The sequence below is a fragment of the Zingiber officinale genome, chromosome 1A, assembly GCF_018446385.1.
Source record: "Zingiber officinale cultivar Zhangliang chromosome 1A, Zo_v1.1, whole genome shotgun sequence".
Classification (NCBI taxonomy): domain Eukaryota; kingdom Viridiplantae; phylum Streptophyta; class Magnoliopsida; order Zingiberales; family Zingiberaceae; genus Zingiber; species Zingiber officinale.
In genome coordinates, this window is record NC_055987.1 from 112,875,115 (window position 1) to 112,891,005 (window position 15,891).

The following is a 15,891-nucleotide window of genomic DNA, read 5'->3' on the forward strand; positions in this document are numbered from 1 at the left end:
TGCCCACAAAGCATTCCTCGGAAAAGCGTTTAACGCGTACCTTATTGTGTCGTGATTTTTAAGATTATGTCCGATCAGATGGAGACCATTGAGGATGTCTTTCAGTCGAGCGTAGAGTTGCAAAGTCGTCTTTCCGAGGAACATTTTAATATTGAATAAGTTATTTAAAAGCAAATCCCTTTTATTTACCTTAGATTTGTCAGTCCCTTCATATAGTTTGACTAGGGTGTCCCACAGTTCTTTAGCGTTGTCGTAAGGACCGACTCGGTTCAACTCCTCCATTGTGAGCCTGCACTGAATGGTGTTCATCGCCTTATAGTTTAGTTGTACCTTCTTGATCATTGGAGGAGTCCAATCTTTTGATTCTAATGGTGTTCCGTCTTTCGTCGGGGGAGTGTAGCCTTTCAAGATCGTGAACCAAAGTTCGATATCAGACTTCAAGTAACACTCCATTCTATTCTTCCAATAACTAGAATTTTCTCCTTTAAGTAGTGGAGGTCGGACAGTGTTGTATCCTTCTTGATAAAAGTTTGACATCCTTAAAAGAATAACAAACAGATTTCCAAGACTCTTGTCTTGGGATTAGTAGTGCTTGAAAAATACAACCAATGAGGAAAAAAAATATTCTAAAATAATTGATAAAAAGTAGAAGTTTTAAAAATGTACTTTGAAAACGGTTAAGTAATTTCAGAGCTTACGAGGCTCTGATACCAATTGTTGGATCGGATGAGTGTGATAGAGGGGGGGGGGATATTGCGCTTTTAAAACTTTTCTTTTATTCTAGAAAACAGAGTCGTGCAGCGGAAAGTAAAAGGAGACTCGTTCGATTACTTGGTTCGGAGCCTAGGTCGACTCCTACTCCAAGGCACGCGATCCTTGACCGCGCCGATGGGCAATCCACTAAGATTCTTCTTCCCAAAAACCTCGGAAAGAAGTAATGCGTACAGTATGTAATGATATAAGATAGTAACAATCTTACTATCTTATATGAATTTAAGTGCAATACAAATAAAGTATACCGACAATCGTAAGTGAAGGTTGAAGCTCGGTCGGTACTTCCGGACGGAGTAGCTTGAAGAGTCGTAGAGAACTTGTAGCACAGTCCACTTGCAGAGAAGAGCTTTGAGATGATCAGTAAGCGTTATACAGCCTCAGACCTCGAGCTTCAATTTATAAGATCGTTGATGTTCGGTCGATCGATCCCTATATTCGGTCAACCGAACCAGCTCCCTTCCTTCCTGGCTGAGATCTGATGCTGATTCGATCTTCGACATTAACTGTCCATTAAGGATTCGGTCGACCGATCCTCTTTTTCGATCGACCGAACAGGCTCCTTCCCTGTTCGTCGAAATTTGTCGAGATCCACATTTAATGGTGCATTAATGTTGATTGGTTCGGTCGACCGATCAACTCTTTTTCCTTTTGCTTCCGATCGATGCTGATGAACTGGCCTGTGCTGAGTCATCATGTTTCGGTTGACCGATCTTACTGTTCGGTCGACCGATCAATCTTTGATCGAACTCGGTCTGTTCTATTCTGATCTGATCACTGCTTTGATCTCTCCTTGTTTGGTCGACCTATTCACCTGTTCGGTCGACCAATCCAGTCAGACATACAAAACAATGTTAGGTAAAACATCCTGCAAAGCAAATGTTAGCACAATAATATTATAATGCATGAGTAATATAAAAGACAGAACTATCTTGATCTCAACTTGGAAACCTTCCCGGTTTCTTCAGTTGGATCAGGGACCTAAGATTGTTCCCTTCGGGAACCCGACCTCACTGTCGCAGGGAACCCGACCTCACTGTCGCTCCTCCAATTGTTTACCTCAACCTACCTGCCAAACTTAGATCTTCCAGATCTAGTTTGGACTTTTCACTTAGCTTTGATCGGCTCGCCGGGACTTTTCTCTTGATCTTCGGTCATCCAGACCTCTCGATCACACCGTCAAGCGTCGAGTCCCCTCAACCCACTTGGACTTGCACTTGGGTTCCATGATCTGCTAAGATTTCTCCTGCCTAGCCTCCAACTAGGTCTTTCCCGGTTGAGTAAACAGCCTGCACACTCAGTTAACTTGTTAGATCACAACAAGACTTAACTTGAACATTTGACAACATTAAAATTTAAGTTTGATTCTGGTGCAACTTGCACCAACACGTACATCATCAACATATAACGATAAAAGAATATGACCTACACTCGTATATCTGACAAACAATACTGAATCATGATTACTAGGATGAAAATCAAGCGAAGTAATCACCGTAGAAAACTTCTCAAACTAAGCACGAGATGCTTGTTTAAGACCATAAAGCACTTTACGAAACCTATAAACTTTACTAGGTTGGTGTGAAACACCAGGAGGAGGTGTCATATAAACTTCTTCATGAAAATCATCATTTAGAAATACATTCTTAACATCTATCTGAGATATTCTCCATCGAAAAACAGAATGAACAATAATTAGAATAAGAACAGTCATCACTTTTCACAATAGGAGCATATGTTTCTTAATAATCTATGTCATACTCCTGAGAATAACCTTTAGCAACAAAATAGGCTTTGTATCGTTTGATAGATCTATAAGACTTAGTTTTGATCTTATATACCCAATGAGAACAATGGTGTGTTTTCCTGATGGCAACAGTACCAAATCTCATGTATGATTCTAATGTAGAGCAATTAATGTAGTACCAAAAGAAATTTAGATATTTCTACAATGGTATGATATTGTCCACTTTAGGCCTAAGCCCTCATGGTTTTACTCTTGGGCTTTACCCAAAAGGTCTTATACCAATAGAGATATCTTTCTCTTATAAACTTATGATCTTTTTCCATGTGTTTTCAATACGGGACTATGTTTGAAACCTTGCAACCCCAACAATTAGTTCCTCAGCTATAACATTCTGCCAAAGTGGATTACGAACAAATTTTCTATAGGATACATACTCAGAAAGACAATGAACTAATGCAACAAATGAAACAAAAAAATGAGAATAACAAGAGTAAGCAAAATTTGGTAGTTTAGTATACTTATGAACATGAGTGGACTGAGGATGGTGGAGAGAAGGATCATTCACAACCTAAGGAGATGATTAGGTAATGACAGAAGAAGGAGCATGTAAAACGGATATCTTGGGAATGAAAGTACCATATTTAGTTGAGCTACCAGTAGGGGCTATGGGTGAAGCTTCCTCAGTGTCGGTATTCACTTTATGACACCAGATGTTGAGTTTTCACAAGAGCTCTAAAGTTTAAGGCCCGTGTTTCATAAGATAGACCTAAGAGTCATGAGTGGAATCATTAATAAATGAAACATAATACCTTGATCCCCTTTTGTAGGAATAGGAGAGGGTCCCCACATATCAGAATGTATAAGATTAAATAGAGCAGAAGAAAAAGAAAGACTTTTATAAAATGGTAAGATAAAAAATTTGGTCAGTTTACAACCACTACAATAAAAAATATTAAAACTTTTTAAAGGTCCTAATAATCTTGTAAAAGTTAAAAACTACAAACAAGGTGTTGAAGCATGACCTAAATGAGAATGCTATAAATAAAAATCAAAAGATAAACAACTCAAACGAAAAGATGATAAATCCACACTCAAATCTACAACATCTAACCTTTGAGTTGATCTAAAACATAGAGTTCTCCTTACTTACGACCTGTCTCAATCAGTCTCTGAGATCGTGAGTCCTAAATATAACAATTAGATGGAAAAAAAAGAGACTAAATATCCTGATCATATAATTGACTAATAGAAATAAAATTTAAAATAAGACTCGAAATATAATAAACATTAATAAGAGATAAATAAGACGTAACAATTGAACCAACACTCACTAATGACGTAGGAGTACCATCAACAGTCACAATAGATATAGATGAACTACGAGAAAAAAAAATAATAAATTAGGTGACATATAATAGGAGGCACTAGAGTTTAAAATCCATAAAGATAAAGATATACTTGAAATATCAGACGATGACAAATATATATGAGAGAAAACTAACATGGTAATTGGCAGAAGACTGTAAAGTAAGAAACTGTTGAAATTACTCAAGTATATACGAATTAGGTTCTCATAAAGCATTCTGATATAGTAAGGATGGTTGTTGAAGCATTCTGATGTAGGTCATTACGGCTGATATCATGTAAAAATTAAAAGGAAAAAAATATGACTTATTTTATTATGAACATCAAACTTAATAAAAAAAAGTTACTCAATATGATATTTATATAGTTAGATTAAATAATTAAGAAAAAGATTAATCTATTTTTAATAGCTAATAAATAGAATACAAAACCCTAATAATAATAATATAATCTAATAATGAAATTCAATTTGAACCGACCCATATTATAATTTCATTGCCACATTGACCAGTAAGGTAATAATGTTATTTCTACGGTTTAATTTTTGTATCCTCGATTTGATTCAAATTAAAAAAAAATGTCTTAAAAAAATAGCTATACAAATATTAAAACTTATCGAATTAAAACTTACTAAATTAAGTAAGTAAAAATTAATTATCATTTTAATTTTCCCTAAACAAAGTATTTTAAATGAGAGATAAATGTTAAAACCCTGCAACAAAAGAGTCTCCGAACCGAGTCCATTTCCTAGGGTTCCGGCCTTTGACCTTTCGTCTCCTTCCATGAACTGTTGCCTCTCTCTCCTCCGTCTCCACCGCCGTTTCCTTTCCTCTGCCGCCGACTCATTTTCCAGGTTTCCTCGCCATCCGGACTCCTTTAGACGGATTCCTGCCTATCCCGCTTCCCCGCCCCCGCCCCCGCCCCCGCCCCCGCCCCCGCCAGTGAATCCCTCCCTTCTACCTAGCCATCGCAGCCGCAATCAGTGGGAATCTCTCTCCACGGTCTCCGACGACCCTTCCTCCCTCCTACGTGATGATCCCATCTCCATCTGCTCCGCCCTCTGGGTCGACAGCTTCCGCGACCCCTCCGCCACTGCTACCAGCCTCACCCCTATCCTACGCCGCTTTGAGCTCTGGGTTCTCGCCTACCAAAAGGCCTATGCTGACGATACCGGTTCGTACCTTCCCAAATCTTCGGTCTCTAGCTCCGCCCTCCATTCTCTTCTCGCCCTCCGCAATGCCGTCCTCGACGGCCGCTTCCGCTGGGGTGCCCGCCTTGATCTCCTTCTCCGTTCGCCCCGGGACACCACTGATCCAACCACCTTATCCAAGCGCAAGCTCCGTATACTCCTCACCTCTACGCAGCCTACGCCTTTCCAGGACCGTGTTGTCCAGGAAGTCCTTCTCATGATCCTTGAGCCTATCTATGAAGCTCGATTCTCCCAGAAATCTTTTGCCTTTCGCCCTGGACGGGATGCTCACACTGCTATCCGGACGATCAGAAGAAGCTTTGCCGGTTATCTATGGTACATCAAAGGTGACGTCAGCACCATTCTTGATGGAGTGAAGCCTGGATTGATCATCAATGCGTTGATCCGGGATGTTAGGGATAAAAAAGTCGTGGATTTGATTAAATCAGCCCTAACAGCCCCAGTGATAATTGGTCGCCCCACCGATGAGGAGATTGCTAAGAAGAAGAAAAAAAGTAGGAAGCATCAGAAAAAGAGGGTATTGGCCGAGGACGAGCCCAAGCCTGATCCGTACTGGCTAGAAAGTTTCTTTGGTTTTGCTCCGGCGGAGGCTGAAAAGAATCCAAATTGGGGGCATTGTGGAGTCTTAAGCTCATTACTTGCCAATGTGTATCTAGATGAGCTTGACAGATGGATGGAGGAGAAGATTAAGGAGTTCTACCAACCCTCAAAGTCTGATGTTATATGGACTGGGGATGATGCTGAGCACGGGAACACATCATGGCCAGAGTTTGTTCCCACTAGCGGGCCTGACAAGACCAGAAAAATGGACTATATTCGCTATGCTGGTCATTTTTTGGTTGGAGTTAGGGGTCCTCGAGCAGATGCTGCAGTGCTAAGGAAACAGCTAATTGAGTTTTGTGATCAGAGATATCAGCTCAAGCTTGATAATGAGAATCTCCCGATTGAGCACATCACCAAGGGTATTATGTTTATGGATCATGTACTCTGCAGGCGAGTAGTATATCCTACACTTAGGTACACAGCAACTGGGGGGAAGATCATCAGTGAAAAAGGTGTAGGAACACTTCTGTCAGTCACAGCAAGTTTGAGACAATGCGTCAGACAGTTCAGGAAGCTGAACTTCTTAAAAGGAGACAGGGATCCTGATCCGCAACCTTGTTTCAAAATGTTTCATGCAACACAAGCACACACAAATGCACAGATGAATAAATTCTTGCAAACTATGGCGGAGTGGTATCGTTATGCAGATAACCGCAAGAAGGTTGTGAACTTTTGTTCCTATATCATAAGGGGGTCATTAGCCAAGCTCTATGCTGCTAAGTACAAACTGCGGTCTAGAGCGAAGGTCTACAAGATTGCATCAAGGAATCTAGCCCGCCCTTTGAAGGATAAGAAGGGTCAGTCCCCTGAGTATCTGAACCTGTTGAGAATGGGTCTCCTGGATTCAATTGATGGTCTTCAGTACACTCGGATGTCTTTGGTTCCCGACACAGATTATACCCCATTTCCTGCTGGGTGGAGGCCAGAGCATGAGAAGGTTTTACTGGAATACATTAGGCTTCTGGATCCCAAGACTCTAGAGGATCAACGATCTTGCCTTAGGGAGGAGGGGCTTTCTACGCCTCAAGATTTTGTTTCTCTGCTGGTCTGGAACTATAAAAGGAATGCTATTATGTTGCCTCCCTTGGGGGAGAGTGATACCCAGAGAGCTAAAGAAGAATTGCTGGGATCTACTTGTACTGAAATGAAGGATCAGACGGTTTTTGAGGAAGAGAGACAAGAATCTCTTCAGGCAGCACAAATTTGATAAGTAAGAAATCATAGATGAAGGTAACTTGGTTATTGGCGGAGAGAGCAAAATGTGAATCACGCATCACATAAAAACGGACAAATAACAGGCCACCATGAAAGCTGCTTCACATTTTGAAGCGATTAACACATATCAAGTGGAAGTAATTTGGAACCAGTTCTCTGTATAATCAGATTATGCTGTATATTGGGGGTCCTTTACGAATACATTTTAGAAGGTTGACAAAAAAAAAAAAACGGATACCTTATGCCAGTTGCTTGGGAAAAACCTTGCTTCCAACATCCTAGTTTGAGTTTGACTTTATACACCCAAATGGGTCTTTCTATTAAATGCATGCTCAGAAAAAAAAGTTTGGCCAAAAGGTGTGTGGTTCAATTAGTGATGTTCTGTGCTGTCATTTCACATTTGGACTCCAAATTATGTAAGTTCGATTAATTTATTCATCATTGATTGGCAAGAACATAAACAAGTATCATTGCTTTGTATGATAGTTTAGTTAGTTGACTTTGATGTTATATATAGATGGCATTTACACACTATACGGAAATATACTCAAGTCTCCAATTCTTTCTAGCAACATAGATATTTATATCTATGGTTTTTGTTTTTAACTTTTCAAAAAAATCCTGACTTGTATGGATGAAATGATAACTTAATCATTAGAGCCACATTGATATTGCCGTGGAAACAAAGGATTCATGATTTTTGTAGTTAGTTTATTGAAAGCAAAATTCGCTTGGTGCCATTGTTCCAATAAGGGCTACTGGAAGTTTGGAATTTCGACTAAGCATCACGTGAAATTTAAATCAGGAAAGTTGAACTATGTTTAATCATGTTAGGCACACGATTACAATAAGTAGTAAGATGGAGTGTACATTAGTGAATAAACTTTGTTCAAAATAATGTTGTGGAAGATTTCTATCTAATATCTATTGGTGAAAGTTGCGGTGAAGAATGCCATATGTAATGCATGGAATTCGAGGGAATTTCTCAAGAGCAAACGTTGAAGAGTTCCCATATGAAACACCCTTTTTTTTTCCGGCATTGTGCTGCTCCATTCACTTCCCCACTCATCATCACATTAAGTCGTGTTAGTCCAAAATATTCATTGTCAGCTTTATGAATCTTATCCTTCTCTTTGAACTCTACAATTAATATTCACTCTAAAATCCTTTTTATCCTCTTCCTGTACCTGTCACTCATTCAACTTAATTCAATCTAACTTTTCTAAGTAAAAGAAAAAAATTTGTAAACGTTGATATTGTCTTAATTCTTTTTTCTCATTTAATTTATTAGAGCTGCACATAATTTCCCTCGTATCGATCTTCTTTTTTTTGTCTTAGTAATATTACACATCCATCTTAGTGTTCTAGCTTTGCTACTTTTTTATATATATCTATATCTTACAGTGCTCACCTTGTGAGCACAACAAATCTTAGATATTGAAGGCTATTACATTTATCTCTGTCCATTTTCACTATTCTCTGACCCTTTTTTTTTATTATTGAAACTACATTTTGTATGTCCAGGTTTAATTATGCTTAACATAAATCTTTAGTTGCTAAATTTTTTCTAAGAAATGAGTTTCGAATTTAATCTATTGCACTTTTTTCCATTAGCACAATATCATTAACAAATAAGATAAATAAAGGATTGATTCAATGCACCACTTACATACTGAATATTATTGGTTCTGTCATTCTATAAGGTAAGAAGCATTTAGGTAACTGATTTTTTAGTATTTAATATTCTAATTAGAATAGTTGGGTTGGCTTTCATACTCATGACTTAGTGATTTTCTATTGGTTTCAACTATGCAAATTAGGTAAAGATCATTTTCTTAAAACAATGTCTATTTTTTGAGTTAAATTTTGTACATGTCCAAATAAAGGTGTTTTATGTATTTCTATGCTCTGGTGTTAATGATACCTTAGTGTATGCTTTTATATGCAGTGTTACGTATCAAGCCTGAATATCAATTTTTACATGATGTATATGAATAATTTTCGACAAATCTAAGTTGATCAATGATCTACTTTGCTGATTAATTATCTAGGCAAGAGTCATCTTGAGTGGACCAGATACATGGAGCGTTTAGAAGTCAAATGTGGCTACCTAAAGCTTGCCTCTCTCTTTTCTGTGCTTAACCACATAATCTATTGGTCGTATGTTTATATTTGTTTACCCATTTTCTTTGCCCTTTCCTACCTTACAAGTCAATTTGATGATACCTTTGAGAAATATTTAGTTAGAAAAGAAATAATTGATAAGTTTTTGTAGTCTCTTCTCATTAGTTGTATGTGGTTGATTAAGGCAAGAAAAGCCAAAAGGTGAGAAAGGCAAGTATATGATTCATGTGCCCACATTAATTTGCAGGCACTTGATGCTATTTTGCCTAATGTTATTATGCTTGTTATAGCTCTTTGTTTTAGATGATGAAAAAGAAGCTCATGGTTGCTCGTCCTGTTGATGTTTTAGCTTAGTGGAAGGTCTCTTGTTGTCTAGCGATAACAAAAGAGCAACTCCAATATATTTGCTGAAGTTGGTGGTTTAAGAGCATACACTTTCTTTTTTATTACACACTGCTTCGGAGATTGTCATAAATCAATCATATAAAGAGCACAAATAAAACAGAACACTTTCTTTTACTCTGTTTTCCCTTGAGAATTCTTTTTGAGGCCTAAAAACGATTTGAGACCAGAGTTCAAATGTCAATATTCATCTCTAATTCTTACTCGACTGTCTTACCTCTTTATCTCTTTTCAGCTGCTAAACTAGCAGAGGTAGTGGCATAACTTTGAATTAACGAAGTACAGGAGCAGCATGGTTCGTACGGTATCGAAATGTCTAAACGTAGTTTCTTGTTTCTTCTGGATTTCTAAAATTTGGCAGCATAAGAATTTGTCTAGCAATGAAGCATTTTCTGTATCGGTTCAACTGTATATGACTTCGTGCTCATCGATAGGTGATTCCTTTGTGAGAAACCTGTGATCTTGATTAGTATTTGGAGGATTTCCTATGTTAAAGGTGGGATTTTGATGAGTTTTAGGTTGGAGTTCAGTGGATGGACTGATGGCAGGGAGATGGAGTTGCAGCCATCGGCGCCTGGTTTCTTTCATCCTTATGCAGTGTTGATACCCAATGGAGGTGAGGAAGAGTTTATTCCTTTTGGTTTTTGATTTGTGATTCTGTTCTCTGTTTCGCTGTCTACGATTTGAGATGGATTGCGTGCAACAGCGGCGCCGAATGAAGCAAAAAGAGCTAGAGAGGCTGTCGGCGCTCCGGCAGCGATGACGCCCATGGATCATAGCCGCTCCGATAAAATCTAAACATTGTTTCCACCTCCGCTGTTTCAACTTCCATGAGGAACAGAGTCAACTACCTGTAGTTGTCTCCATTGGATTTTGCCTCTTGTCTGCCTCTATTTCTTTTATACTCTCTAAAGCTTGCCGATAAAACGAGAGATGGATGATATCGAGCAGATTAATCTACAATTAGGTAGCTTCAATTTCAATCCTCCTCCTTGATTTCTTGGTTACAACTCACATTGAACAGATAAAAATATGATTTTTTATGTTTGCCCCTTTTTTTAGGGCAAGCGGCTATGGCGGATGTTGGCTCAGAAATAGCTACAGTGGACATTGTGCTGAGCCCCTAGTGTGGTTGAGGAAGGAAAGGCCTTTCGGCTCGCGGCCAAGGCCCCCGCAGCCCTACGGCTCACGAGTGAGCCCCTCACCGCCTGTCTCCTAGCGAGTGAGCCCTTTGCTGCCCGTCTGCTCGCAAGCATGAGATTGGGGCTTGAGGTGAGTAGGGAAATCATGACGAAGGAGGGAGTAGAGAGCGAGATTGATGAGGGGGATATGAAGTCACTTGGAGCTTTGGGAGGCAGAACCGGATTTGAAATCATCAAAGAGAGACTTCCACTGGAGCTGCTTCATTGATTGTTGCTTCTCCATCATGAAGTAGATCTTGCCGGGGTAGCGCCGCGACGGATATGGAAGAGGCGTGCAACGTTGGGATGGCGGTCGGAATCGGAGTTGCAGCAAAGGATCCGATTTTGAGGGGATGAAAAAATACCTCAAAATGAATCCACAGACGTTTTCGTCAACCGTCCATCCATTGTTTGAGGAGAGGTAAACAAGATGAATAATCCATGGTGAAGTAAACACTAAAAAAAAATTCCCGTGAAAAACTTTCCTTTCCCTCGCCCATCTATCCATCCCAGTAAACAGAGCATGAGTGACTATTTAACCTCTGCACCAATCTCCAAACTTTACAAGGGAATTACGACGTTTTGAAAAAGGTTACAAACATGAGGGAATTTCAATTTGGGGTTGAAGGCCTCGAAATTGATTTGAATCTTTGGAGGGCAAAAAAAAAAACTGGTTTGCATTTTGCAAAGATAATAATTATTATTTCTTCTCAACTTTCTTAAATATTTATTTTATGTATCTTTAATATATTCATTTTGCTATATTGGAATTATTTCCATAAATCAGTAAATACATATTTATTCTCATTTTACTTTTAAGAATTTTTATTTATTTGTTTGTTTTAGGATATCTAACTGTGATGGTTAATCGAGGGTTGTAAGTGAATCGTCAAGTTTGATTCTATTTAAATTTTGTTTTGTGAAAACTAAAATTTTTACATTGAGAAATTTAATTTTACCCTTTGACGTTCGCCTTTCTTAAAAACATCTCTACCGTTTTAAAATGTGACACTTACACCTCCGTTTTTAAGTTTATTCTTTTATTAAACGGGAAAATGGTATAACAAATAATACCAAATGATAGAGGGAGGTGAATATCACTTATTAAAAATTTATTTTTTTGAAATATTTAAAAACACGAGTAGTGCAGTGGAAAGAAGAAAATATGTTTCGATTATTTGGTTCGGAACCTAGGTCGACTCCTATTCCAAGACTCGTAATCCTTGATTGCACCGTTGGACAATTCACTAAAACTCTTCTTTTCGAAATCTTCAGAAAAAAGTAATTCATACAAATGAGACTACAAGATAGTAACAGCCTACTATCTTATATGAAATTAAATACAATGCAAGTTAAAATAAAATATATCGAACAAGTATGTAGATGAAGATTGTTGGCATCTATTCGGAGCAGTAGCTTGCTTGAAGATGTGTTGCAAAATAGTAATATGAATAGAACTTTTTGCACCGATTAGGGATGATAATTTCACTCAAACCCGATGGAGGATCCGACATCCGATCCAAATGGAGGAGGATATGGAGGGACTATCAATACCCGATACCCGACCCGAATACCTGATTAAATAATATATATACATATATTAAAGAAAATTTTCTTTTTCCAAAATCAACTTACAAAAATTTGTTGATATTAGGAGGAGACTATATAGATGTTTAATCTATTTATTTTATAATATATATATATATATATTGTTAATTTTAATATATTTTTGTTGAATGATAATAGTTTGATAGAAAGAAGAAAAATTATAACTATAGAAGATATCCGATCATTTAATGGATATAGGTATACCCATCAGAGATCTTATACGTGATGGGTATGGGGATGGAGGATATAGAATCCGACCCGAACCCGATCCATTGTCATCCCTAGCACCGATGTGGATAGAAGACTTGTTACCAGCCTTGGACCTCGAGCTTCACTTTTATAAGAATCGTCACTGTTCATTCGACCGATCCTCGGGTTCGGTCGATTGAACCCGCTCCTTTCCTTTTTCGCTGAGATCCGATCTTCGAACATTGATGGCATTTAATGGTTCAGTCGATCGATCACCTTGTTCGGTCGACCAAACAACGAATTTCTCTGTTTGCCGAGATTCGCACTTGATGCTTCATTAATGTAGCGATCGTTTGGTTGACCGATCGCCACATTCAATTGACCGATCAACGTGGCTTCCTTCTTTGCTTTGGCTCGAGTCTGCTCTCTGCCATGTCATCATAGTTCGGTTGACCAATCAAGCTTTGATCAGACTTTGCTTTGTTCTACTCTGATATGATTTTTGGTCTAAGTTAGCCTGGTTCGGTTGACTGTTCCCTACGTTCGATCGATCGATCAGTTCGAACTTACAACATAGAGTTAAATAGAATATTTCTGCAAAACAAAAGTTAGCACAGTAATATATATGATGCATGAGTAGTATTAAATAGTAGAAATGTCTTGATCTCAACTTGAAAATCTTCTCGATTTTTTCAGTTGGATCAGCAACCTAGAGTTTGTTTTTCTCCGGAACACGATCTCAATGTCGCTCCTTCAATTGTTTACCTCAACTTACTTGCCAAACATTCGTCCTCTAGACCTATTTGGACTTTCCTCTTAGCCTCGGATCGGTCCACCAGGACTTTCCTTCGATCTTCAGTCCTCCAAACCTATCGAGCTTCCCTGCCAAGTGTCAAGTACCCATTTAGTCTTTTCGCCTAGCTTCTACGATCGGCTAGTTTTTCCACTAGTCACGACTAGGGCTTTTCCGGTTGAGTAAACAACTTATACACTCAGTCCACTTTTAGATCATAATAAAACTTAACTTGAACCTTTGACAACATCAAAACTTAGGTTTGATTCGGTGGAACATGCACCAAAAATTAATTCCATAAGCGAATCTGATCATTGATTGGGCGCCATAGGGTCCAGACACTCGGAGGATTTCGGACACCCAAAATGGACCTATTTAAAGGCCTTCAACCTGAAGCTTGAACAACAAGCGCAACAACCTTCTCTTACGCTCGGTGCTCGAAAAGGCTCTCACAACGCTGCTACGCTCCACGACAACCAGACTTTAGCTTTAATTAGTTTTTTTATTGTCGGTAATTTTTATATATAGTTCTTATACTTGCAATTTGTAATCATTTCGAACTATTAGTGGATTGTCTAACGAAAACACTCGATAAGTGCGGGCCTTGGAGTAGGAGTCATCGAAGGCTCCGAACCAAGTAAAAACTTGGTTATGTTAACCTTGCTTCTTATTCTTCCGCTATGTATCTATTTTAAATCAAATTTTTGGCGATCGCTATTCACCCCCCTCTCCTCTAGCGTTCTTTCCGATCATACAGTAGTACCCTTTTTCACTGCACTTAAAACATGTTATGTGATCTTTAAATTTTGTATTTACAATATTACCTTTTGAATTCTCCGTAGGATTCTGCCCCTTGATTGTTGCCATCTCGGATTCGGGCTTGAGTGTTTGGTCGAACTTGGGTTCGGATCCGTCTGCCTCTTCCTCAATGATTAGTGCCATGAAGTTGATTTGGTCTTAATCTTCTAAATTTGTCTTTGAGGATAGTTCTCTGAATTCGGATTCGAACTCACTTTTTACTTAATCTTCTAGCCTTGACGGAGTCGCATGAAGCTCAATAAATTTGATCCACAACTCGAATGCATTCTTATAATCTTCTAATTGACACAAAATTTTATTAGGCAAAACATTAATTAATATATCTATTATGTTTGTGTTTGCTTCTAAGTTTCGAGAAGGTTGTCTTAGTACAATCCAATTGTCAAAATTGTTACTTCATACAAAGCATTCCATCATTCGCTTCCAAGAATTGAAATAAACTTGATTGTATGGTGGAGGTTCATAGATGTTTCTCTCTTCTTAATAGGATGTCGACATTCTTGCCAGAAAAAGATAGAACACAAATCTCCAAGACTTTTGTCTTGGAATTAGCAGTGCGAGATAACGAATAAAAAAATATTACTTAAGAATTACAGAAAACACTTTTAAAGAAAAAGAATTTTTTTTAAAAAAAAAAATTGCTCGAAACACGGTTAAGTAATTTCAGAGTTACCAGACTTTGATACTAATTAAAGAAGCGATAGAAAGCGATATGGGGGGGGATGAATATCACTCGTTAAAAACTCTTTCTTTTGGAACGTTTAAAAACATGAGTAGTGCAGCGGAAAGAAGAAAATACGTTTCAGTTACTTGGTTCGGAGCCTAGGTTGACTCCTACTCCAAGGCTCGCGATCCTTGATCGCACCGTTGGACAATCCACTAAAACTCTTCTTTCTGAAACCTTCGGAAAGAAGTAATTCGTACAAATGAGAGTATAAGATAGTAACAGCCTACTATCTTATATGAAATTAAATATAATGTCAGCTAAAATAAAATATACCGAATAAGTATGCAGATGAAGATTGTCGATGTCTATTCGGGGCAGTAGCTTGGTTAAAGATGTGTTGCAGAACAGTACCACGAATAGAACTTTTTGCATTGATGTGGGCAGAAGACTTGTTATCAGCCTCGGACCTCAAGCTTCACATTTATAAGAATCGTCACTGTTCGGTCGATCGATCCTCGAGTTCGGTCGACCGAACCCGCTCCCTTCCTTCTTCGCTAAGATCCGATCTTCGGGCATTAATGACATTTAATGGTTAAGTCGACCGATCACCTTGTTCGGTCGACTGAATAGTGAATTCCCCTGTTCGTCGAAATTCACACTTAATGCTTCATTAATGTACTAATCATTCGGTCGACCGATTGCCACATTCGATCGACCGATCAGCGTGGCTTCTTTCTTTGCTTTAGCTCGAGTTTGCTCTCTACCATGCCATCATGGTTCGGTCGACCGATCTGCTGGTTCGGTTGACCGATCAAGCTTTGTCCGGACTTTGCTTTGTTATACTCTGGTCTGACTTCTGGTCTGAGTCAGCCTGGTTCGGTTGACCATTCCCTACGTTCGATCGACTGATCAATCCGAACCTGTAACATAAAGTTAAACATAATATTTCTATAAAACAAAGGTTAGCACAGTAATATATATGATGCATGAGTAGTATTAAACAGTAAAACTGTCTTGATTTCAACTTGGAAATCTTTTTGGTTTCTTCAGTTGGATCAACAACCTAGAGTATGTTTTTTTCCGGAACACGACTTCACTGTCGCTCCTCCAGTTACTTACCTCAACCTATCTGCCGAACATTAGTCCTCTAGACCTATTTGGACTTTTCGCTTAGCCTCGGATTGATCTACCAGGACT

The 15,891-nt window shown here is 38.6% G+C and overlaps 1 protein-coding gene and 1 long non-coding RNA gene across 3 annotated transcripts; both read left to right on the top strand.

The window, feature by feature from the left end:
* Nucleotides 1-4,592: 4,592 nt before the first annotated feature.
* Nucleotides 4,593-7,119, top strand: LOC122028731 (nuclear intron maturase 2, mitochondrial-like). Its single transcript, XM_042587598.1, has one exon. It carries the CDS (start codon nt 4,666-4,668, stop codon nt 6,901-6,903), a length of 2,238 nt encoding a protein of 745 aa, XP_042443532.1. The 5' UTR covers nt 4,593-4,665; the 3' UTR covers nt 6,904-7,119.
* A 60-nt stretch (nt 7,120-7,179) lies between these two features.
* Nucleotides 7,180-11,218, top strand: LOC122028743. Of its 2 annotated transcripts, XR_006124942.1 has the most exons (5): nt 7,180-7,327; nt 9,673-9,871; nt 9,956-10,053; nt 10,144-10,404; nt 10,500-11,218. It is a non-coding gene; the product is annotated as an uncharacterized LOC122028743 (long non-coding RNA). The 2 variants fall into 2 exon arrangements; XR_006124941.1 differs by having other exon boundaries at nt 7,180-9,871.
* The last annotated feature ends 4,673 nt before the right edge of the window (nt 11,219-15,891 follow it).